Source organism: Trichomycterus rosablanca, chromosome 10, assembly GCF_030014385.1.
Source record: "Trichomycterus rosablanca isolate fTriRos1 chromosome 10, fTriRos1.hap1, whole genome shotgun sequence".
In the NCBI taxonomy this organism is placed as follows: Eukaryota; Metazoa; Chordata; class Actinopteri; order Siluriformes; family Trichomycteridae; genus Trichomycterus; species Trichomycterus rosablanca.
Genome location: NC_085997.1, coordinates 3,798,470 through 3,825,571, shown reverse-complemented (window position 1 = coordinate 3,825,571; position 27,102 = coordinate 3,798,470). Strand labels below are relative to the sequence as shown.

The 27,102-nt window shown below is 43.0% G+C and overlaps 1 protein-coding gene across 2 annotated transcripts; it reads left to right on the top strand.

Annotated features, from left to right (window-relative positions):
- Nucleotides 1-450: 450 nt before the first annotated feature.
- Nucleotides 451-26,647, top strand: lzts2b (leucine zipper, putative tumor suppressor 2b). 2 transcript variants are annotated; one of them, XM_063002778.1, is made up of 5 exons: nt 451-552; nt 22,341-22,802; nt 23,355-23,912; nt 24,066-24,335; nt 25,283-26,647. In XM_063002778.1, the coding sequence occupies exons 2-5, from the start codon at nt 22,368-22,370 to the stop codon at nt 25,985-25,987; spliced, it is 1,968 nt and encodes a 655-aa protein (XP_062858848.1). In that variant the 5' UTR covers nt 451-552; nt 22,341-22,367; the 3' UTR covers nt 25,988-26,647. The 2 variants fall into 2 exon arrangements, with proteins under 2 accessions (XP_062858848.1, XP_062858847.1); XM_063002777.1 differs by lacking the exon at nt 451-552 and adding an exon at nt 14,806-14,985.
- Nucleotides 26,648-27,102: the final 455 nt, after the last annotated feature.

Sequence of the window (27,102 nt, the reverse complement as noted above, 5' to 3'; positions counted from 1 at the left end):
CCCAAAGCCCGGCCTACAAAAACGGTTGCCAGATTTATGAACTTTAAACATTAGATGCTCGTCATCGTATCAGGTCAGTTGTTCTAAAACTGGGGTAGATTTTCACCTTCCAGTGCAGCCTTTAAATCTTGATTAACACCCTATTTTTACAGGTTAGCCTTTGATACTTCTGAAAGACTATTATAGTTTTGCTTTGATTATTTGTTTTTAATATTCCGTGCGACATGTGTATTTTTAAAATATATTACTATATGCAGCATTTTGGGTTTAAATGTGCTTAATGAATAAATAAATACTATACAGTAGTTTAACATTTATTCTGGCAAAATAAGGATAAGTCTGATTTGGTGAGTCAGGGCACGTTTAACGCGATATATCTATAAGGAGCCTTTTATTTCAATCTGGCAACCTGAACAAGACTCTTCACAGTGCGCTCCTCGTAGTGTAAACTTCCCTCAATCTACAACACACACGCTGCGATTAAACTGCTGCTGGGTGTTTAATAATCGGTCTTCATGCAAACGATTAATCGGGGATGATTGGACGCTAATGGTAAGTGCACAATAATTAATGCAACATTTCTATCTTTATGGCTCATAATGTGGATTAGATTGAAGATCCAGACAATGAACGCACATAAAATCCTTCATTATTGCTGGTAGAATTGAAGTTTCGCAGGAATGTGTTGTTTTTCAACAAGTTCTCATCGTCTAATATCATGTTTTGTTTGATAATATGAAATAACTGATTGTGACAAATATGCAAAAGTAGCTAGACAGGCGCAATGACTTTTTGTACACCAGTAAATATAGTAAAAGTCAGTGGTTTGACATACATTTAAGGAAATGTTGGGATTTTTACTATTTTTGCAACTTTCACCCCTTTTTATTTTATCCTAGTCAGGGTTACAGCGAAACTTCAGGGCTACCCTGTCCCTCAGACATAGCCGATCATGTCTGTGTAGACACTCGACCGGCTGATAGCACTGCCGGGATTTAAACCCAGATCTCAGTGGTAGACTAGGGCTAGCTTAGTAGACAGCTGTGTTTCCCAAATATAAACACTATATATAAATATAATATATATAATATATATATATAATATATAAACATAAAACTGTACGCTTGCCTATTAAATATTATGATTCTCTGTACTCTTATAAATAGGGATAGTTCGACCTCCCCATTAAAATGAACATAAAACAGTGCTTGCTTAAAAAAAACAGTCACCTCATGTTAAGCAAAAATTAGTCCATATAGTCAAAAGTGATCCATGAACCATTAAAAACAGGTCCGCTGTGAATTAGAAGCTGCTGGAACCACTATTACATTTAAGGAAATGTTAGGATTTTACTATTTTTTGCAACTTCCACCTCCTTCCTTTTAGATTCTTTCTTCTAAATAAACTACTTCATCCTAGTCAGGGTTACAGCGAAACTTCCCTTAGACATAGCCAATCGTGTCTGTGTAGACACCCGGCCGGCTGATAGCACTGCCGAGATTTAAACCCAGATCCCAATGGTAGACTAGGGCTAGCTTAGTAGACAGCTGTGTCTCCCAAATATAAACACTCTTATATAAAATTGTACGCTTGCCTATTAAATATTATGATTCTCTGTACTCTTATAAATAGGGATAGTTCGACCGCCCCATTAAAATGAACATAAAACAGTGCTTGCTTTAAAAAACAAACAGTCGCCTTATGTTAAGCAAAAACTAGTCCATATAGTCAAAAGTGATCCATGAACCACTTAAAAACAGGTCCGCTGTGAATTAGAAGCTGCTGGAACCAATGTGACACTGAACCATGAACCATGAACTTACAGGCTGCAATGCTATGCCAGAGAGAGCCTCATGCTCCTGGCACTATTTTGTTTAAGAGATCTGATCAAATTTGGTTTTAAGGTGCCGGTTTTGGAGCAGAGGATTCTTTCTTAGAGGGCAGCAGAAATCATTGAAATCCTCTAATAGGTAGAACCTTAACTAATACAAGTAGTGTAGAATTGTTTGTACTGGAAGAACCATCTATACATAGAAACGCCTTGTGTACATCAGAATTGCGTTATAGAGTGGTTTAAGCTTCTATGTAGAACTTTTAAAGGTTCTACTGGATGAAGCATATAGAGCCCATACAGCTTTGTTTAGTGTTTATTCATTTGGTCCACACCGGCTCTTGGTGGATAAGATTGGACATCTGAGGGTTGCAGTTTGTGTGGTGTGTTATAATTTTGCGAAAGTGTGTCAGTCCTTGTGCTGCTGTCTTATCTAAATGTACTTTGTAACTCATGGATCCATTTCTGTGGATAAACGTGTTGATTGTATGTATAGTCACATGTGTCCAAATAACTTTTGTGAATTTCTGCCATAGTTGAAGGTTGCAGTAGATAAAAAAGTCAAATTCTTTATCCGCATATCCCAGCTTGTTTGGAAGCTGGGGTCAAGAGCATAGTGTCAGACATTGGAGCACCCTTGGAGCCAAGCATGCTTTAGGTATAGTTTTAAGTGTATGGTGTTGAGTGTACAAAACTTTCGGCTACATTAACTGATACTTTCTGATTTTAGGTAGAAAGTATGTTCAGTTTAGGTGTTGGATAGCCATACCCATTGCTAACAGGTGTAGAGGAACTCCAGTGGCCTCTACAGAGCATCAACCACAACCCCAATGTATGACTGACTAAATGACTGTTAGAGCTGAGGCTGTTATAGCTGCTCTATATTATTGCCCATAATATTTGCAATTCTAAAATAAGACACATCAGGTGTCCACATAATTTTGACCATATAGTGTACAGTTTATTCTGGATATTTTCACCCTAGCAGCCTCCATGTATTATCCGAAATGTTGTGCTTTCAACATCATGTGATGCTTTGTGTTAGTGAACTAGAGCAGCAAGAACAAACAGGGGAATAAGATTAAGGAATCTGGTACTCTGTGCAGTGCCCCCCCCCCACCACCACCACCTTTACAACATTCGCAAACTTGGTGATCGTTCCCTCCAGATCGTTCATATTCAGGCAAAGCAAACAGACCTGCAGCTGTCGTAGTGCCCTAAAGGTGAACAGAACAAAGATCCCATTGTAAAAAAATGACCCAAATATTTACTCAAGCTCTGTATGCTGACGTTTAACGTTTGGAGCGTCAAGTCATGAAGATCATCAAACCTTGACCAGTCCTGTGACGCTCCATATTTTCGTCTAGCTCACATAACGTGGTGGCATGGAACAGAACAGAGGACTCAACACTTGCCACAACTCTAACGTTTAACTAGGGGCAGTGAGAGAAATTGTAAGGTCGCTGGTTCAAGCCTCACAATGTCTGGTTGCCGCTGTTGGGCCCCTGAGCAAGGCCTTTAAAACGTCTGCTGAATGGCATGAGTGTAAAAGTAGTAACTTTTGGGTTCCTGGACTGTGGGCTCCTCATTTTGGGCGCACATTACACTAGCCCTTGCCTTAACTGATGTTGCACATTGATTGGTACAGCTGGTGAGGTGCAGAGTGGGTCTCTGTGTTAGTTTCATCAGGGTACTTAGACCCCCCCCCCCCCACCTCCCAACCACATTCCCAAGAAGGTGGTTTGGCTGCTCATAATTGCTCCTTAGAGGCAACGAGCACGAGTAGGTGTGGGTGATTCTTTCCCCACATAACTGACCCATACATATCAGCTTCAGCTAATACCAGTCTGCTGTATTGTAATGAAGCTGAAATATAAAATGCAGCTGTTTTTTTCTTTCCTGTTCACACTGCTGATTCGTGAACACGCTGCACTTTTCCACGGCGTAACACGATCCGAGCTGGGGAATCTGGAAAGTTGACATTGCAGTCAGAAGTCGTAAAGTTTCATGTGTTATAAAATCCGACTGTTTGTTAAGCTGCGAATGACGTTCGTGGGATCTTTGTGTTTTAACAAAAGCACTGTAGTGTACATCTAGTTCGGAAAACACTTATAACACAGTAGTAAATTGTAATAGGTCGAGTTTATGACTGCTTAATAAGCTTTTTTCATCTGAATGAGTGGAATCACCGCATTTAATACACTATACAGCCAATAAAGCAGCACTTAGTCGTCGTCTATAATACGGTGCAAGGAAATTGTTCCTCTTTACAAGACCTTTCCAGACAGTCCAGGGTCCCAGGTCCTACTGGGTTTAGATCATGGGACTGGGATGATCGAGTCAGTAAACCAGTTTTGTGTTGATCTGGTGACCCATTTTAGTACTTCATGGAGTCACTGGTGTCGTGTTCCCTAATGAGGTTTTTAGGACCTTTGAAGGAAAAATAACATACCCTTCACCATACTTCCCAGTAGGCATTAGGGTGTGTTTAGTCTCGTCATCCTTTTCTTTATGCCAATTTTTGTCTCCTCAAAGCTTAATTTCTGTTTTATCTGACCATAGAACATGGTTCCAAAGTCCAAATAACATTTAGCCAACTCCCGGTGCTTAATTTTGTGGTTGGATCAAAGGAAAGGCCTTCAGTAAAAATCTGTTGGCATTGAGGAGGCGTTTGTTCTCTTACCCTAACAGTGATCCTTGTAATTTTTTTTCTTTCTTAACATCCTCTAGACTTGCATGCGGACCAAACAAACCGGGTTTTCGTTCATCCACGTTTGTCAGTTTTATTTGCTTGAAAGGTTGGAATTATTGTTCTAACTGTAGATCTGTGCAGTTAGCTCTTGTAATAAATCTGATTCTCTTTTAATCACATTCGTCTGTTCCTCTGGAAGTGATCTTATTTTAGTCATGTGATACCAAAAAATTGAACCACAAGCTAGCTAAAATGAGCAAAAAAACACTGTTTTATTGTTTATCAAGGGTGTCAATAATTGTGAACATCTGACATTACATCGACGTGTCTTTCATATTATCACTATTATCAATACGACTCTGCACCCAGACCTAGAAAAACTAAAAGTTACAGAAATGTACATTATTTTCCCATCAAATTCTCTCAGTTGCTATTACTAAGCTGGACACTACTCAGCTGGTGGGTTTTGTTTCTAATAAAGGGTTCAGCCACCCAGACTATCTAATTTAACCTTTACTTTGACTCCAATTTGCATAACTTTTTGGATCACTGAAATATTTAGGCCAGTTTTATCAAAAGTACACCTTTAAATAGAACAGTGTAACTCAGAGGGCACAGACTGAGTGGCCTATAATTCTTGGACACATCCAGAAATATTAGAACTCCAGATTACTTCGGCTGTAGGCGAGTCTCGAGAACACAGTGTTCCCTGTTCCCTATTTTTTTACTTGTAGTGATTGTTCTGTACGGAGCAGGGCCCGAGTTTTTGTCCATGTCTTGCTTTTGGAAGGAGATCTGAGAGGAAACACAGGAAACAGGAAGCAGAAACTATTAAGCCAGGCGTTCGTGAAAAGAAGCCTGGAATTAGGAGTGTTTGTTTTCATTACAAGCTAATTACTGTTATCTGGATACGAGAGTTGATGGAACTTTAAAACTCGCCATAAACAAAATCCCAAAATCTCAGCTGCATAGGATTACCCAAGATGCAATTGGGGTTTCTTTACAAAGTGTTAATATTGAGTTCTAGGCAGATAAATCTAATGTACTTAATTTTAGTGATTATAGTGATTTATAGTGATTCAAAGGTGTTTCTTTATGTCCAGTTCTGATTGGCTAGAAGCCGTTACCACACATTAGTATTAGATTACAGTTATTAAAAAACAATTAAACAAACAAAAATATGTTAAATGCATTTTTGATTAGGCAAATTTTTACATCAGATGCCCTTCTTGACACATTCCTCCTATTTATCCAGGCTTGGGACCAGCACTAAGAGTGCACTGATACGTGTCACCCGAATTGCTAGGTTTATTTAACACCATGTGCCTTCTGTATTTGTCAGCCCAGACGAGCGATTGGCTTGTTGTTCATTAAGGGCGGGGGCCTGTTGGGAATTCCTCATAACTGATGCAATTCGGACCTCTGCTGGCTGATTGATGGGGCTGCACAGAGGCGAGGGATAATGCATTGATCAGGGTGTGACTCCACACATGTCTCAGGGGGCGTGTGTTAGTCACGGCTCTTCTCAGTCAGGGTGGAGGTCAACATCAGTAGCGAAGAAGTGCATTATTATTAAGTGCTTTATCCTTGTTGGGGTCACAATGGGTCAGATATCCCCGGAATCACCGGGCACGATGTAGTAACACACCCCGGACAGGACGCCAATGTAATATAGGGCCTCAGCCGTCTCGTAGACGTCTGACCGGCTGGCTAATAGCACCTCCTAGAGATTTGAACCCTGGATCCCAGCGGTGGCGTGCTGGCTTGTTTTCATTTAATGGTATAATGTGAGCACGGGATCTTCTGTTCCATGTTGATTGTTGTTTCTGTAGGACCAGATGGATTATAAGAGGATAAGTGAGTGTAATATGAGTTCTGCTGGATACATTTCAGCTGCAGCGTTTGGCGGATATTAGGCTTAAGAATGTGCTGTGTCAGGATTTCGGTAGGTGGGTTTTTCCTGGGAAAGGGTGTGTTTTGGGCTAAACAGGCGGCCGGTTTTGGGAAACAGTTCTCATCGCTCTGGTTCACTGTTGACTGAAATAAATGCGAGGGTGCTGAAGCCAGACGGGATCATTTTACACGAGAGTCTGCAGCGTTGTTCAGCGCTTTAATTAAAACCTATTAGCCTGTTAGTAAAAACAATACTGTGGTATTAAATTACTTACAATCATTGTTTATGAAAAACTCAACCAAGTGGGGACTGTTATAGACGGTAAACTTAAAGTCTAGTTAGAATTCATACAGCCATAACATTAAAACCACCTCCTTGTTTCTACACACATTGTCCATTTTATCAGCTCCACTTACCATATAGAAGCATTTTCTAGTACTACAATTACTGACTGTAGTCCATCTGTTTCTCTGCATGCTTTGTTAACCCCCTTTCATGCTGTTCTTCAATGGTCAGGACCCCCACAGGACCACCACAGAGCAGGTATTATTTAGGTGGTGGATCATTCTCAGCACTGCAGTGACACCTCACTGTCACTGCTGGATTGAGAATAGTCCACCAACCAAAAATCTCCAGCCGACAGCGCCCTGTGGGCAGCGTCCAGTGACCACCGATGAAGGACAGCAGCAACTCAAACAGCAGCAATAGATGAGCGATCGTCTCTGACTTTACATCTACAAGGTGGACCAACTAGGTAGGAGTGTCTAATAGAGTGGACAGTGAGTGGACACGGTATTTAAAAACTCCAGCAGCGCTGCTTTGTCTGATCCACTCGTACCAGCACAACACACACTAACACACCACCACCATGTCAGTGTCACTGCAGTGCTGAGAATGATCCACCACCTAAATAATACCTGCTCTGTGGTGGTCCTGTGATGGTCCTGACCATTGAGGAACAGCATGAAAGGGGGCTAACAAAGCATGCAGAGTAACAAATGGACTACAGTCAGTAATTGTAGAACTACAAAGTGCTCCTATATGATAAGTAGAGCTGGTAAAATGGACAGTGAGTGTAGGAACAAGGAGGTGGTTTTAATGTTATGGCTGATCGGTGTATATACAGTGGCACTCGTGATCAGTGTTTCTGAATAAATAAATATTATAGAGTTCGTGTGGAAATAACATCAATAGAATCCATTAACACGCAATCAGGGATTGTGGGTAAATGCCATTTAATGATCGCATCCTCCTAAGTCTCAGTGTTTTCCATAAACAAAGTCAGCCTGTTACTCACGGACCGAGAGTCCATCTGCATGTTTACCTTCATGCTCCGACTAATGCAACCCATGTTTCATTGCCTAATTTCCTGTGCACCGCCGCCTTGTTGCCATTTTTGACGAAGATCCCATGGGTGTGTTTCAGCTTTGAGTTTTTCCACTGAAGAATGTGTGTGTGTGTGTGTGTGGTGGACTGTCTGCCAAACAGGACACGGGGGCGTACAACTCTACACGATACACACTATATCACTGTACGGCTTTCAATGCTCAAACTGCAGCGCAGCATGGAAAAGTATGTTCAAAAAAGTTCGAAGACCTTGGCTTGCACTGAGACGTGCGAGTCTCGAAACCTTGATGCATTTCCTATTAAAGGAAAAGATAAACGTCAGATGTTAAATGTGTGTTTGCCCTTTTCAGTCCACCCTGACCTGCATCCTTGTTGAAAAACAACACATGCAAACAAGACATGCAAGACATGAAAATGATATCTGAGTGTCAGTTTGCTTTTCATATACGTTAGTAGATTTGCATAAAGTAATGCCCAGCCTAGGGACGCCAACCAGGACGCCAACTGGGGGGTGGGGTTGTTTGTGCTTGTTATAGGTTACCAAGGGGACGTAAGACATTTTGGACAGAGTGTATTCCAAGCAAGTCCTAGAATTCATTTCTATTAAATATCTACATTATTGCTGTAATTGTACAATTTAGTACAATTACTGACTGTAGTCCATCTGTTTCTCTACATACTTTGTTACCTCCTTTCACCCTGTTCTTCAATGGTCAGGACCCCCACAGGACCACTGACATGGTGGTGGTGTGTTAGTCTGTGTTGTGCTGGTATGAGTGGATCAGACACAGCAGCGCTGCTGGAGTTTTTAACACCTCACTGTCCCTGCTGGACTGAGAATAGTCCACCAACCTAAAATATCCAGCCAACAGCGCCTAGTGGGCAGCGTCCTGTGACCACTGATGAAGGTCTAGAAGATGACCGACTCAAACAGCAGCAATAGATGAGCGATCGTCTCTGACTTCACATCTACAAGGTGGACCGACTAGGTAGGAGTGTCTAATAGAGTGGACAGTGAGTGGACACGGTGTTTAAAAACTCCACTCATACCAGCACAACACACACTAACACACCATCACCATGTCAGTGTCACTGCAGTGCTGAGAATGATCCACCACCTAAATAATACCTGCTCTGTGATGGTCCTGTGGGGGTCCTTACCATTGAAGAACAGCATGAAAGGGGGTAACAAAGCATGCAGAGAAACAGATGGACTACAGTCAGTAATTGTAGAACTACAAATTGCTTCTATATGGTAAGTGGAGCTGATAATATGGACAATGAGTGTAGAAACAAGGAGGTGGTTTTAATGTTAAGGCTGATTGGTGTATTCAGCTTAACATGTGGATGGCACTTGAGAACAACAACGCCATTAGCTGTTATGTTAGCCAAACATTAGCTTCCTGTTATCGAGGCTCGGATGCATTTTTTAAACAGTACTCAGAGTACTAACAATAGCACACATTGTTTAACTCAATCTCTGGTGTATATAATGAAATGGATTCAGTACTAATACCAACAAGCAATCAGCGCAAATCTGAAGAGCTGCTAACAAGGCTGCTAGAACATGAACATTAGCTCCGTTACAGGAGACGTTGGTGTATGTTGAGTGTAAGTGAATCGGTTCATCTCTGCTCTTGGTGTGTTTGGGCTCAGTGGATTTGTTTGAGCAGAACAGCTGTGGATCTGATGACATGAAAGATTACCGGTTGTGTAATTACCAGATTACTGGGATTAATCACGATTTAATCCATCTGCTGCTTAGATACCTGTTTTCATCAGTACCGGTTTATTTATAGCACGAATGATGTTTCAGTGTAGAAAGTAGCGTATGGATCTCGTATGTGGTCTGTACTGGGATAGATATTCAAGCTAGGGTCTGGCCAGTATTGAAATTGTACCAGTGATACGGTTACTGATATTAAAAAGCTATTAATAATATAAAAATGATATTGATACTAAACGAAAAATGATACTAAATATTTAGACGAACATTTAATGTCATGATAACAGGGAAGGGACAGTGGTAGCCTAGTGGGTAGAGCTTTGGGCTTCCGGTTGGAAGATTGGCGGTTCAAATCCAGGCTCTGCCATGCAGCCACTGTTGGGTCCTTGAGCAAGGCCCTTAACCCTGTCTGCTCCAGGGGCGCCGTACGATGGCTGACCCTGCGCTCTGACCCCAGCTTCCAAACAAGCTGGGATATGCGAAGAAAGAATTTCATTGTACTGTACACCTGTATATGTGTATATGACCAATAAAGTATATCTATATATCTATAAAGACCGCTAACATTACCACTGATGAAGAACATGCTGAATTGAAGGACGTCTTTGCTTTCTTGGATCAAGGAATCCGGCCGTTAGGAATTATTCTGTCTGAAAACCTAGTGATCTCTCTATATAGATGCATTTTAGATGCGTCATCCTACACGCTCCCAAGAAGAACGCCTGTCTAAATTCTTAGAAACCTTAAAATGCTGCCTACTGAGGTGCCTTATTTCGAAGCGATATACTGACATGAATAACGGGGGAGCATTCGATGCTTCCTTAGCAGTGAAGGCCATCCCAGCATTCAGTGCGGCACAACTTTTCTCACAAAAAATACATTCTCATTGATTTTTAATCTGTATAAAGGTGCACAAGTGTCGTTTATTTGCAAATTCGGGCTCGTCAGTGACAATTTAACTGTTTTTGGTACACAGATAGAGATGTTAGCTGGCATGCCCGCCCATTGGTTTGAATGGAAAACTTCATTGACGCAATCGCCATAATCACTGTCTAAATAGAGCACCTAAATAATCTGCCTTATAAGTTCAATGTCTTATTAGAATCGGCTCTACTTAGTCAGAAGGTTACTGGTTCAAGCTTCGCCACCAACAAGTTCCCACCGTTGGACTTATGTCTTGCCCATACAAGGCTCTTAACCCTCTATTGCGTGCTCTATTTGCCATCTAAATGCCAATAATGCGAATGTAATGTAGTTAAGCACAATATAAGCTGTGAGTGTCTAGTAGGGGGATCAAACTGCTCCTCTACTTTCCAGTCCTCATAGTCCATAATTTGGATCTGGTATAGATCCGACTCACTCTGTTGTCCTGCTGTCCTCTCTAAAGTGTCCAGACTATAAATAGGTTCCTCAGTGGAGTTGGGGAATAGTTTGCTGCTGTAGAATCATGGGATAGGAGTGATGAGTGATAAGTCCTGATAAAGAGGCGGCATGTTTATACTCTTGCTATAAACAGCCGCTTGACCAATGGAAATGCAGAGATGAATGTTTAGTTTGGATAGTTTGAGGACTCCAGGACTTGGGTTGGGAGCATTAGGGATGGCAATATTCTTCTGTGCCTTGTAAATTACTGTGCAGAGGGTCAGTGGTGTGTAAGTAATTGCCCCCTGCCGATTCTCTCAGGGTGCAGTGGGTAGCGCTGTCTTCTCACAGCAATAAGGGCTCAGATCTGATTCCCAGGCTGGGCGGCCAGGGTCCAAAGGCATGCATTCAGGCCAATTGGAGCTCCTAAGTGTGAATGTGTGTGAATGTGTGTGTGTGCCCTGGGATGGACTGGTGACCTGTCCGGGGTATTTTATACCTTTTGCCCAAGGTATGTAGATTTTACACAAAGAACTAAAGTGCTAGATAAACACGGTTGTTAATTTGTGTGCATACTGCTTTTACTAGTATGAGTAGTATGCAGTTTAGACCCTCAGAGGGTCATAGTGCGAGCAGTTCGAACAATGACCCAGAGTACCGGAGTATCCTGTTGTTTACACAGTAAATAGAACCGATATCACAGCATAAGTGCGTGTTATTCGCCGTGTGTAAGTCTGTATTGTTTGGGTCAGTTTGAGGTCTCTGTCTGCACCATTTGTCCTAGTCATGCTAGACCTGGTTCTGGTTTTAATAATAGTCTGGGTATCATGGGAAAGCGTCTTCTCTGTTTCATTTCCCTGCTGGATGTTCTGGGATTTTTTTTGGGGGGGATGTTGTGGAGCAGTTGAGCCTTTAGCCCCGTTCCGCCTGTGGGAATAAATTAACACCGGCTGGATTGACCCATTTACAGCAGGACCTGAGAGGAACCCAGAGAACCATGTTCTAGCCTACTTATTCTACCCTACTTACCCCAGCACACACTCACATGCAAATTTATGTTCTCTCTCATACACACACACACTGCATAGAAATATATATATATTGTATACATTTTAACATATGTCCTAAAGATCTCAGTTCCACCCCCACCTCGACCCTGAGTCCATACTGCCCAGTCCTATGTAGCGATAAAGCTTACTGGAAATTGGTATAATAAGCAAAATAAACTTGTACATGAGCACCCCCTTGTGGAGGCTTTATGTTACATCTTGTAAACCGCTCTTAGCACTTTTCACCAAAAGAACTCTGGTTCTCGAACCGGTTCTGTTCGGGTTTCCTCGAACCTTGGTGTTTTTTAAAGAACCGACCCTCGTCGACCCTTCCACTAGTTTCTGAGAACCAAGCTGCGCCATCAATGGAAGTAAAGAGTAGTAACATGATGGCGGAGCGTGTAGATTACCTGGCGATAAGAAGACACAGGCGGCGACTCCGTTCCTCGTGTTTGTCACCATTGTTGCTTTCTTTAGCGCGTTCACGGTGGCTCAGTGGGTAGCACCGTCGCCTCACAGCAGGAAGGTCCTGGGTTTGATCATCACTAACGTGTTCCATGACAAGTTAACCATCAAATCCTCTCTAAAAGCATCCACATGTATCTAAGTTTAGCTGTATTTACTTCACGTGTGGTTGTTTTACTTTTAAACTTGCCTTATGCAGCTCGGGGTGCTGAGGATCAGCTTCTCGGGAGAGTCGACAAAGCTTAGCGTAAAAGTACTAAAAGTACGACATAGGAACTCTAAATTTCTCTCAGTTATTACTGGTTATAAGTGCTATGTACTGCCCAAATTAATCAGTCGTTGTTTTAGTACAACAAGCCATGTTAAGCTTTATTTTCACTAGGTATGTAATGATGCACCAAAAAACAGTTAGAAATTGGTGCGCATGTGCCACGATTTGAATCGGTTAATCATTTAAGATGAATAGATATTCACTTTAAACAGCAGAGGGCACTGGCGCTATTTTTTTTTTACACAATAAGGGAATGTGTAGCATTTTTTTTTTTGCATAGTTTGCACCTATCTCAGAAATAAAAGGGCATTCATTATTTAGATAAATTAAATATAAGCACAAATACAGTTTTATTTTAAATAGAAGTAATAAAATGAAGCGTTGTCATAATTTGTCTTCAACTTCATTTTGTTTTTAAAAAATCGGAAAAAAATCGTATCGTGAACCCAGTATCGTGAATCGTATTGCATCGTGGGTAGAGTGTATTGTTACATCCCTAATTTTCACTCTTTTCAAGCGTTTTTCGTACTGTCTGGGTTGCTTTTACTGCGACATATCAAACAGTTTGTCTCATTTGAGGCGCTTTGAAAAAATCAGTGACAAACTGGCTCAAAATTTAAAAGGTGAATTTTAAAAGATGGAAGTGCAGCGTCAAGGTCCATAGGAAAACGGTTTTGCAGCTTCTCATGTGAAAGCATCCAAACCTCTACACTTTGACACGCCCACAGATGACGTCACGGTTCGCACTAAGTATCAGATACTAGTATTCTGTGGAAAAGGGGTATCAGGGACCAGATGGACCACCAATTTAATTAATGAAGAATACACCGATCAGGCATAACATTATGACATGTTATTCTAATTATTATTCTAATATTGTGTTGGTCCCCGTTTTGCTGCCGCATACGCAACAACCTGCGATGCTCCGTGTATTCTGACACCGTTCTATCAGAACCAGCATGAACTTCTTCAGCAGTTTGAGCTACAGTAGCTCGTCTGTTGGATCGCTCCCCACGTGCATCAATGAGCCTTGGCCGCCCATGACCCTGTCGCCGGTTTACCACTGTTCCTTCATTGGACCACTTTTGATAGATACAGGAACACCCCACAAGAGCTGCAGTTTTGGAGATGCTCTGACCCAGTCGTCTAGCCATCACAATTTGGCCCTGGTCAAACTGGCTCAAATCCTCACGCTCGTCCAGTTTTCCTGCTTCTAACATCGACTTTGAGGGTAAAATGTTCACTTGCTGCGTAATACAGTATATCCCACCTACTAACAGGTGCCGTGATGAAGAGATAATCAGTGTCATTCACTTCACCTGTCAGTGGTCATAATGTTATGCCAGGTCTGTGTATTTTGTTTGGTGTTTCACATTGATAGGTCATGGGTCGCTTGAAAAAAGCTGGAAAATAACCCTGAATTAGGCTAAGCTTTAAGACAGCAGGGCGGGAGTTTGTAGCCTAGTGGTTAAGGTACTGGACTAGTAATCAGAAGGTCGCTGGTTCAAGCCCCACGACTGCCAGGCTGCCACTGTTGGGCCCATGAGCAATGCTTTTAACCCTCAATTGCTTACACTGTATACCATCCCAGCACTGTAAGCGCTTTAGATAAAAGTGTAGCTAAAAACTAAATCCTGCATCAGGGCTGCATGACCCCGGACGTGTCCAGCAACAGCAGGCGGCGTTTTGCATAAACAATTTAGATCGTTGGTTATGGTTTTAGGTTTTGTTCTGATCGCATGTACAATGCAAAGCACGAATCGTCTTTTCCCAGCCTTCGCATAATGTTTCTCATCAAGTCATCGCTGCTACGCCATGCTGAGAATAATAACAAAACAAAAGCTAAACATCCCAGCCATCGAAGCTAACAAAAGGTGAGATTAAATAGTAAGAGTGTGTAAAGGTGCTGGTTGCATTCCAGACCCGTGTGTAATTTCCTCGTTTCCGCCGAGGAAGGGCAGTTTCGCCCCAGCGTGGTTCGTGTTGCATACATACACACACACACACACACACACACACACACACACCTACTCGTATACACACAGACGCAGTTCTGAGACTTGTGAAACATCTGTCTGCGGGAGAGACTGGAGACCCAATACTAAGAAAACAGAGAGCGAGAGAGGGAGTGACAGGGCAGTACACAGCTGGCTGTTCTATATAGAACACGTGCATCTTTAACTGAGGGGTGAGAGAGGATGAAAAGAACTGAGAGAGAGAGAGAGAGAGAGAGGTGAGAAAAGTGTTGGACTGCCTCCTCAGTTAAACATGGGAATACGTTCACGTTCAGTGTGTCGGATTGAGCTGAACTAAAGAACTGAGGCAGCAATGTGGGACTCAACCCGGGGGTGAGTAACATAAACGTCGTCATATCTTGTTATGTGTCTGTATGGGTCGATTTTGTGCAGTTGTGCTGTGTACTTATCACGCTTGTCTTAGATACTTATCATGTTTATATCAGATACTAATCACCTTTATATCAGATACATATCATGTTTATATCAGATACTTATCACATTTATATCAGATACTTATCATGTTTATATCAGATACTTATCACACTTACATTAGACATGTTTATAGCTGATACTTGTTATGTTTATATCAGATACTTGTCATGTTTATAGCTGATACTTATCACATTTATATTAGATACTTATCACAGTTATATCAGATACTTATGTTTATAGCTGATACTTGTCATGTTTAAATCAGATACTTATTACTTTTATATCAGATACTTATCACAGTTATATCAGATACTTATCACACTTGTTATCATGTTTGTATCAGATACTTATAAACATGATCAGTACATCATATAAATGTGATAAGTATCTGATATAAACATGATAAGTATCTAATATAAGCGTGATAAGTATCTGATATAAAGGTGATACTTATCACGCTTATATTAGATACTTATCATGTTTATATCAGATACCTGACATTTATATGAGATACTTATCACATTTATATTAGATACTTATCACAGTCATATCAGATACTTATCATGTTTATATCAGATACTTATCATGTTTATATTAGATACTTATCACAGTCTTATCACATACTTATCACAGTCATATCAGATACTTATCATGTTTATATCAGATACTTATCATGTTTATAGCTGATACTTATCACAGTTATATTAGATACTTATAAGAGTTATATTAAATACTTATCACATTGATATCAGATACTTATCACAGTTATATTAAATACTTATCACATTGATATTAGATACTTATCACATTGATATTAGATACTTATCACATTTATATCAGATACTTATCATGTTTATATCAGATACTTATCACGTTTATATCAGATACTTATCATGTTTATATCAGATACTTATCACGTTTATATCAGATACTTATCACGTTTATATCAGATACTTATCACGTTTATATCAGATACTTATCATGTTTATATCAGATACTTATCACGTTTATATCAGATACTTATCATGTTTATATCAGATACTTATCACGTTTATATTAGATACTTATCACAGTCTTATCACATACTTATCACAGTCATATCAGATACTTATCATGTTTATATCAGATACTTATCATGTTTATAGCTAATACTTATCACAGTTATATTAGATACTTATCAGAGTTATATTAAATACTTATCACATTGATATCAGATACTTATCACAGTTATATTAAATACTTATCACATTGATATTAGATACTTATCACATTGATATTAGATACTTATCACATTTATATCAGATACTTATCATGTTTATATCAGATACTTATCACGTTTATATCAGATACTTATCATGTTTATATCAGATACTTATCACGTTTATATCAGATACTTATCACGTTTATATCAGATACTTATCACGTTTATATCAGATACTTATCATGTTTATATCAGATACTTATCACGTTTATATCAGATACTTATCACGTTTATATCAGATACTTATCACTTTTATATCAGATACTTATCATGTTTATATCAGATACGTATCACTTTTATATCAGATGCTTGTCAAGTTTATATCAGATGCTTATAATGCTACAACAGCATGACACTTAGCATGTTTATATCAGATACTTGTCATGCTACAGCAGTGTGGCTACATAGACACAGAGTGCATGTGCTTGACTCGCCTGCCTGCAGTCCAGATTTGACTTGTTGTTTTTACTGGAATCCTGGTCCCTATTATACTAAACTAGAATCAGGACATTAAAACATTGCAGTAAATATGTGTTTATGTTCTTGGCTAAAATGACTATTAATTGTATATTTAAATTAAATATGAATTTGGTGAAGTGTAAACATCTGTCAGCCTTTCAGGTTCTTTAGTTTTTTATGACTTATTAAAAGTGTTAGGAAAGAATATATTACAGAAAGGAGTTTCTGTGCGAGTTGGAAATCTTTAGACATTGGACGGGCTGTTAGCGTGTTTATGTGCGTTTGTATTTTCCGTGTGAGAAACAGTGGCCTCTTTTCACTGGTTCAGCTAACTGTCCTTGAGTTGTAGTGTATTTAGTGTGTGTGTGTGTTTAAGTATGAATAGGTGTGTGTGTGTGTTTATAAATGGGAGCATTAGTGTGTGTACTGTACACTATATAAAGCCTGACTTTATGTTATGTCAGCGTGGCTCAATGCTGCTCTGTGAGGAGTTTCAGCATTCGTATGCCATCCTGTTTACACACTGGGTTCCAGTTTGACCCGTCTCAGCACCCCCAGTGTTTTAGGGAAGTGTGTGTGTGTGTGACAGGAAGAGTGGCTGGTGAGCAAAACCTTTCCCATTACGAATACTGGGAAGAGTTTAGACAGGATTGGCTGTGTCTGTACGGGGAGGGAGTGTGGTTGAGACAGGGCTCCTCATATCTGGGGCAAGTGCGGGCTCTGCTGACGAATGTGCAGGGGGCGGCTGAGCACGGATGGCAGTGTGTGGTACAAAAATACTAGCTGTGTTGCCAGATAGGGGTCAAGCGTTTAGGCTTGTACTGTTCTCTTGGTGTCAAGAATATGCTTTCAAACCCTGAAATGGGTTGCAGAGAAAAATAATAATGATGAAATTAACAAATTTTAACAGGCACATAAACACAAAATAGACTTGTACACGAACGCCCCCTTGTGGAGGCTTTACGTTAAATATTGTAAACCACAGTGGGACCAGATTGCCACCAATTTTATTAATTAAGTATATTGTGTTTTGTGCTTATTTTTGCTCACTAGTCATTTATTTATTTTAACATACAGTATATACTACCTGTCTATCTAAAGTTGGTAAACAACACAGATTCATGCCTGTACCGCATGAGAAATGACGACTACATAATGACCGCTAATCTAAATCTGAGGGACGCACTCTTGAGTCAGCCTTTGTTATTGTCCTGCTTTGATTCGTAGGTAGCACTAAGTTAATGATCCTCACTTTTCACATGACTCACTTTTCCTCAGATGGTAAGCGAGAATAACACTCGGTGGATGCCATGCTTCACATTCTTAATGTCGGGGGAGAGACAGGCGCTGACGCTAATCCTCACGTCTGAACTTTTCCCAGGAACACTGACACCAACACCCACCATGCCCATCTGTGCTGCTGACCCTTCATGTTGACATTTGTTTAATCTGAATCACGGCAAGAGACGCGTTCAGAGAGATAATAACCTGAAAATTGGGCGACTACAAATTCTAGAGGGACAGAGGGGTGTTCATAATCATTTGTCCCACTTTTTTCCCCCAATTTTCTCCCCTAATATAGTCGTGTCCAACTACCCTTATTGCGTCCTCTATACTGATTCGACCCTTCACCGCTGACTGAGGACGCCTCTCAACTGACATGTGCCCCCTCCGGTACGTACAGTCAGTACAGACAGCATTTTTTCACCTTCACGAGTCGAGTTCATACACTTGACGGGCACTGTGTATGGAGGGCCACATCCCCATCAGCATTATTCCTCACCCCTGTTCAGGCGCCATCAGTCAGCCAGCCGGGGCCGCAGTCGCACCAGTCATGAGGACCTATGATCCGACTTTTTACCCCTAACCCTATAAACAACAGCCAATCGTTGTTCATGCAGCCGATACGATGTATTCGAAACCCCAACTCTGGTGCGCTAGCGTACTTTACCGCTGCGCCACCTGAGCGCCTTTAACAGAGGGATGTTTAACAAATGTGATTAGGGTCAGATTTTTTTTTTTTACATTTTCATTAAAAAGACCTTATTAAGGGCCGCTCAGGTGGCGCAGCGGTAAAAACACACGCTGGAACCAGAGCTGGGATCTCGAAAACATCGTATCGAATCTCGGCTCTGCCTTGCCGGCTGAGGCTGAGTGGCCACATGAACAATGATTGGCCTGTTGTTCAGATATGGGCGGGACTAAGCCGGATGGGGTCTCTCTCTCATGACTGGTGCAATTACAACCTCTGCTGGCTGATTGATGGCGCCTGCACAGAGATGGGAAAAGAGTTCTGTCAGGGTGTGTCTCTCCGTACACAGTGCTGAGCTGCACTGCACTCGTCAAAGTGTAGGTGATAAGATGCATACGGCTGCTGCCCACGTGCCCTTCGTTCTCCTCAATCAGAGCGGGTATCGGCATTGGTGGAGAGGAAGCGTGACGCAATCGGGCAATTGGATGCGCTAAAAAGGGAGAAAAAGGGGAGAAAATGCATAAATAAAATGTACATATATATATGTATATATATATACAGGGGTTGGACAAAATAACTGAAACACCTGGTTTTAGACCACAATAATTTATTAGTATGGTGTAGGGCCTCCTTTTGCGGCCAATACAGCGTCAATTCGTCTTGGAAATGACATATACAAGTCCTGCACAGTGGTCAGAGGGATTTTAAGCCATTCTTCTTGCAGGATAGTGGCCAGGTCACTACGTGATGCTGGTGGAGGAAAACGTTTCCTGACTCGCTTCTCCAAAACACCCCAAAGTGGCTCAATAATATTTAGATCTGGTGACTGTGCAGGCCATGGGAGATGTTCAACTTCACTTTCATGTTCATCAAACCAATCTTTCACCAGTCTTGCTGTGTGTATTGGTGCATTGTCATCCTGATACACGGCACCGCCATTGGATGCACATGGTCCTCCAGGATGGTTCGGTAGTCCTTGGCAGTGATGCGCCCATCTAGCACAAGTATTGGGCCAAGGGAATGCCATGATATGGCAGCCCAAACCATCACTGATCCACCCCCATGCTTCACTCTGGGCATGCAACAGTCTGGGTGGTACGCTTCTTTGGGGCTTCTCCCCACCGTAACTCTCCCGGATGTGGGGAAAACAGTAAAGGTGGACTCATCAGAGAACAATACATGTTTCACATTGTCCACAGCCCAAGATTTGCGCTCCTTGCACCATTGAAACCGACGTTTGGCATTGGCACGAGTGACCAAAGGTTTGGCTATAGCAGCCCGGCCGTGTATATTGACCCTGTGGAGCTCCCGACGGACAGTTCTGGTGGAAACAGGAGAGTTGAGGTGCACATTTAATTCTGCCGTGATTTGGGCAGCCGTGGTTTTATGTTTTCTGGATACAATCCGGGTTAGCACCCGAACATCCCTTTCAGACAGCTTCCTCTTGCGTCCACAGTTAATCCTGTTGGATGTGGTTTGTCCTTCTTGGTGGTATGCTGACATTACCCTGGATACCGTGGCTCTTGATACATCACAAAGACTTGCTGTCTTGGTCACAGATGCGCCAGCAAGACGTGCACCAACAATTTGTCCTCGTTTGAACTCTGGTATGTCACCCATAATGTTGTGTGCATTGCAATATTTTGAGCAAAACTGTGCTCTTACCCTGCTAATTGAACCTTCACACTCTGCTCTTACTGGTGCAATGTGCAATTAATGAAGATTGGCCACCAGACTGGTCCAATTTAGCCATGAAACCTCCCACACTAAAATGACAGGTGTTTCAGTTATTTTGTCCAACCCCTGTATATGCCCTAGTTTGTACTGCATTGACTGGTTTAGGGTGAAATAGAGGAACATGGAGATAACGGAATTGCAGATCATTTTAGGAGTGGTGTGAGTGGAGGGGATTTGGTAGAGGGTCTGAAGTGCCTCACAACGTCCTAGCAATCCTACGGCAATTCAGTTAGCAATCGCTTAGTCAAAATGTCCAAGATGTCGAAGTGTAAAGCAGCTAAAAACACGACTTGGCAATAAATGAGAGTTCATTTGTTTATGATCCAGCTGTGTGTTGTGTATCATTAGCTTGAGAGCACTAATGATGCCGCAACAAGAGAGTCCTGAAGTCTTAAGTTGTTTCTAAATATGGCATTTACATCTGGAGTTCGTTAACGTTGGCACTCAACATGAGGACCTGCTAATGAGCCAACGTTTACCACATAATTAATAAAACAACATGGCACCGATGTAAACTCTGTGGTAAATAAAAGTACAGAGAATCTGATCTGCTTTGTAGGGTCAGATCTGTTTTAGCAGAACACATGGGGGTGGTCATAATAATATGGCTCATCACTGTATATAGACCGAGATCCCATTAAGCTATTTCAGCATGTTTTTATTAAACTCAAGTGCCAGAAGGGTAATTAGGGCATGTAGCTTTAATTAGCTCCTGCGCTCATATTGTTTCAAACTGTCTAAGCAGATCAGGTCTGTATTAATGAATCTAATCCCTCAGGATGGGAGTAAAATGGAAAGTTAGCGACGTCTTCTTTGGTACGGAGAGAAGAAATGGACAGTCCTGGGTGAAGTTAGGCAATAATTGAAAGGTAGCACGTTAGCTACGCACCTACGCTCAGAAACAAAATATTTATCAGTTGAAGTGTCTTACACCTACACCGACACTGATAAATCAGGTTTTCTTTTTTATCACGTGGATGGCCGGGTGCGTGTGCGTCGCTTACCTGTGGAACACATGGCACCAGGATGCACTATGGGAAGAAGGCAAGACGGCGGAGGCAGTGTGATGCTTTGGGCAGTCCTGCCATCCATGTGGACGTTACTTTGACACGTACCACCTACCTAAGCATTGTTACAGACCATGTCCACCCTTTCATGGAAACAGTATTCAGCAGGATAATGCACCCTGCCACAAAGCAAAAAATGCTTCACGAATGGTTTGAAGAGCCCACCAACAAGTTTGAGGTGTTGAGTTGACCTCCAAATTCCCCAGATCTCAATCCAATCGAGCATCTGTTGGATGTGCTGGACAAACAAGTCCGATCCATGGAGGCCCCACCTCACAACTTACAGGAGTTAAAGGATCTGCTGGTGACATCTCGGTGCCAGATACCACAGCACAACTGTTTTGGCAGCAAAAGGGGGACCAACACAAAATTCGGAAGGTGGTCATAATGTTATGCCTGATCGGTGTATATGATTGCGTGCGTCAATGTTTACACAAACTTTCAAAGGACTTTCGAGATTCTACAAAATAACCTTGTGTCTATTGTAAAAATAGAGGACATTTACTGATGTTTTGGGGTTGCTTTGTTGGTTCTGTTCTAGTGGGTCTTAAAGGTGTAAAGTACAATGAAATCAACTTAAATCAACTCAATAAAAACACATGTAACAGCTACAGTATTGCAGTTACTTGGACTCACCACAACCCTGATAGGGACTTAATCCTGGCGTTTGCTGTTAAACACACACTGCAACCATTTCCGCTGTAAATAATTTACTAGATCTAACCAAATGACTATTTGCTTTTCTTTTTTCCTGCAGATTTCAAGGGTGCAGTGAGCCACAGCCATGGCGTTGGTCCAGTCCCACCCAGTAGCCTCTGACCGTCAACCCTCAGGTCTGGAGAGCCATCGGCATCGCCCCTCTCCGGTTTCCCCAACCTCTCTGGGGGCCATGGGCTCCGTAAGCAGCCTGGTCCCCAACCACCCCGCGTACCACGGGCAGAACAACCTGGATGTCGCGGCCCAGCTCCGTCGGGGGACTCCTGGTTCGGGACGACTCCTCTTGGATTCTTCAAACGAGGGAATTTTCGGAAGTCGAACGCCATCGAGCAAGAGAAAGGCGATCGCGGCTCGCGGGAAAGGATTCGGTGGGAGATCGTATTCTCACGAAGACCTGATCACAGACTGGACCGATAACTGGTTGGATTCAGGACAAGCTGGAGTGGAGATGGGAGTGGATGGACCTCCTAAACTTGTTCCTGTGTCCGGACAGTTGGAGAGGGTGAGTGTAGCATATAGGAGGGTCAAAATATAGTAGTTGACTGCCAACACCTGAGGGGGAACCATAAAGTAGGAGGTAACTTAAGGATTCACTTAGTTTTAACAGTATCACAAACGCAGTTAACCAAAGTTAAATGGCTCAATTGCCATGACAACTCCGCAGATAACTTGTCCCGGGTCAAGTTTAATGTCTAATGCAGGAAAACAAGGTCTGAACCAGTTAAATCTATGATACAATTCAGGTGCATTACCGTTATCCTAATTTAACTTAAAACCTTATGGCCAAAAGTATATGGACAATTGACCATTGGCAGTAAAAGGAAGCTGACCAGATAAACCATGGAATAGAATCAGCACATAACATAAGAAAGGGACCCCCATGGATTCTTCTCAGCTCTGCGGTGGTCCTCCTGTGGCCAGATCGCACACAGGTCACTCTGTTTTAATACCATTAGTTTTTGAAATCAAGCTCATGGTCAGGTGTCCAAATACGTTTGGCCATTGAGTGTATTGACTTAAGACTTTCAGACTTACCTGGTTTTATGCCTTGCAGAACATTCAACAGGCTATCATTCGACCGACGGCCTTCAAGCCGGTGGTGCCAAAGAGCAAAAATGGCATGCAGTACCTCTCCCCACGACTAGGAGGCGGCCTATCCGGGAGTCAGGGTAACCTCAACCTGCTCCCCCCAGATCAGGACCTCATCTCGCCGGTCACCACAGAGCGGCGAAGCTCCTACAGTGGAGCCCGAAACGGTTTATTCAGCCAGTCTTTTACCATGACGGACTCAGAACAGAGCTCTTTAGGCGGCCATACGGTGTACAGCAACCCCATCTACGGTTTATGTCAGCCAGAAGCGACCAAGCCTGTACTCAGCCACGGACACTCCAATTCGGACAGCGGGCGCTCATCCTCTAGCAAAAGCACCGGGTCTCTGGGAGGCCGGAGTCAACCAGGATTATCGGACATGGGGTCTGGTGGACCGTCGCCTCCACCGATAGAGGCCTATGAGGCCATTGTGAGAGACCTGGAGGAGAAATTAAGGGAAAGGGAGCTGGAGTTGCAGCATCTCAGAGAGAACCTGGATGACAATGAAGTGGCTATTTGTCAGGTGAGAGAGAAACACAAAATAACACAAAAAGCTCAATTACTTAAAATAAATAGGACCAAGTACTGAACCTTGTAAAAATAAATCTAAGTATTAAAATTATTCCCTGCCCTTCTGTGTTTGATACATTCAGCTATTTTTCTTCTTCTTTGGCAGGTGTATGAAGAGAAACAGAAACGTAGCGAGCTGGAAATGGAAGAGCTGCGACAGAGCTGTGCTACTAAAATGCAGAAGGCGTCGCACAAAGCTCAGCGCGCGCAGCAGCTCCTGCAGTTGCAGGTCTTCCAGCTTCAGCAGGAGAAGAAGAAGCTGCAGGATGACTTTAACCAGATTTTAGAGGGACGCGAGCGGCTCGAGGAACGATGCGCCTCGTACGAACGGGAGCACACTCAGCTGGGACCCCGACTGGAGGAAACCAAGTGGGAGGTGAGGACGTTGAGCATGGTGGTACCAGTCATGGGCACTTATCATAATCAAATCGCAGACAGTTCCTTGTGGAACATATCAAAGGGACATGTCCAAGATAAAGCCAAGTGTCGTAAGAGATGTAAGATTTTGGATAGGAAGACTCATGTGGTACCCTTAAGAGTAGGTCTTTGTACCCTTAGTTAGATGCCTCAGAACAGGATCTAAAGGATCTAAAGTCAGTTTGAGGGACATCCAGGGATGATGTCAAACAGCCCCGCACTTCGGTGCCTTAAGGGCAGCCCCGCACTCACTTCGGTGCCCTGAGGGCAGCCCCGCACTTCGGTGCCCTGAGAGCAGCCCCGCACTTCGGTGCCCTGAGGGCAGCCCCGCACTTCGGTGCCCTGAGGGCAGCCCCGCACTTCGGTGCCCTGAGGGCAGCCCCGCACTTCGGTGCCCTGAGAGCAGCCCCGCACTTCGGTGCCCTGAGGGCAGCCCCGCACTTCGGTGCCCTGGGAGCAGCCCCGCACTTCTGATCACTTCTGGTTGATGTCAAACATCCATGAGACTATTGAGGGTTCTTTTTTGGGAAACTAGAGTAGATCACGACTGGAAACCGAAGCTAGGGGGTTTAGATATTGCCAGGGCAGTGGGAGCAGGAACTGGAGCCACAGCAGGACTTGTAATATATACTAAAAGAGTGAAGAAATGGGCACAGTTTAGATCCTCATCAGCTTTCAAAGCTGAAAGCTAAGAAGCAGTTAGATCAGTACTTGCACGATTACAACAGAACTGGTGATACTGGTGATATGACTACAACCAGTAAGACTGAAGGAATAGAGCAACCACAATAGAGACCACCATAGAAAAATTGGTGCACCAGCCAGGAGGTCATAAGGAGGCCAGCCTTCCCAGTCTATCATTGCATAGGAGGTACCAAACGACTCACGAATCGTCTCTGTGTACAGGTGTGTCAGAAGACGGGCGAGATCTCTTTGCTAAAGCAGCAGCTGAAGGACCTGCAGGCCGACCTGGCGCAGCGCGTAGGGGAGGTGGTCACTCTCCGCGGACAGCTCCGGGAGGCACGAGCCGAGCTCCAGAGCTGTCAGGTTCAGCTGCAGGAGGCGCACACCGACTCCCGAACGAGCGCCCTCGAACTAGAAGTGTGCGAGAACGAGCTCCAGCGGCGCAGGAGCGAGAACGAGCTGCTGCGCGAGAAGATGAGCCGGCTGGACGAAGAGCTGGCACGGCTGCGCCAGACGCTGAGCGACTACGCCGAACCCGGGATGAACCCCGGGTACAGAGGGGCGAAAGGCGGAGGGGGTGGGGACGAGCAGAGAACAGGTAGCGACGGCGACGAGGTCAAAGGTCAGCGGGAGGGTTCGAGGCAGCAGATGGAGAGGATGAAGGGCGAGCTGTCGCGGGAGAGGCAGCTGGTCTCCTATCAGGCGGATGCGTTCGAGAACGAGCGGAGGTGCTGGGAGGAGGAGAAGCAGAAAGTGATCAGGTATCAGAAGCAGCTGCAGCAGAACTACGTGCAGATGTACCGGCGGAACCGCGACCTCGAGGCGGCGCTGCGGGAACTCCATCTGGAGCTGGAGAAACGAGAGCAGGACGATGAGAGCAGCGGCAACGAGGTCACCTTCGATGATGTTGCTGCAACTGAGATATAAAACTACAGAGATTCGAACCACACTGCATATGTAAACACAGGCTAATCAGTGCGCAGTTCCAGTAAGGATTGTTGTTTATGGGCGTGGCCTGTCCAGCTTTTTATGTTCCAGCTAATTTAAATATGCGCTATGTGGTCAGAAGTAGCTCAGGGAAAGTGGTAGCTCAGTGGTTAAGGTACTGGACCACCACTGCCAAGTTGCCGCTGTTGGGCCCCTAAGCAAGGCCCTTAACCCTCAATTGCTCAGACTGTATTCAGTCATAATTGTAAGTCGCTTTGGATTAATCCCGCGAATGTAAATGTAAATATAATGTAAAGTATTGGGACACCCCTTGTAATTATTGAATTTCTTGTGCGGTTTAAAGAATCTACAGCTCTAGAATGAACTGGAACATCAATTCATGCTTTCTCGACCAACATTAGTGCCCCATTAGTGACCTAAATGGGCACAAATTCCCACAGAACATGCATCCAAGTATTGTGAGACGCCTTCTCAGAAGACACACAGGGGTCACTATATTTTAATGCCATTTTTTAATGGAATGTCCATAAAGCTTACGGTCAGGTGTCCAAATACTTTTGGCCATACAATGTATCATTGTGTTACTTTGTTTATTGTATTTTTATGCTTTAATAAAACCAAGATAATATAAGACTATAAGGTTTTATCATTTTTTGTGTTCCAAACTGCACAGGATGAACAGTGGAAACACTGGCTTTCAGGTGTATTATTAAAATAATATAAGTATATTAATATAAATATAAAATATGATCAAAATGTTTTTTCTTTCTCTCTGTCTTTCCTTAAAATACCATAATTGTCATTTTTTTATATTCGTATTAAGCTAGCACACTTTCTGGGATCCGGACTGGCATCTACATACACACACGATTGACTGTGTCTGAGGGGGGTGGCTGAGGTCCAGCGACGTGCTGTCGTCCTGTCCAGGGTGTGTTACTGCATCGTGCCCAGAAATTCTTTAGAAACTTTGAGATTCGAGCAAATAATCCAGGAAAATCAGTACCAGAGGACCGTAAAACAGCTGTAGCTTACAGCCCCCTCTTCTGGCTAAAGCCGTAATTACATAGGTGTACAATAGTTGTGTGTCAGTCATT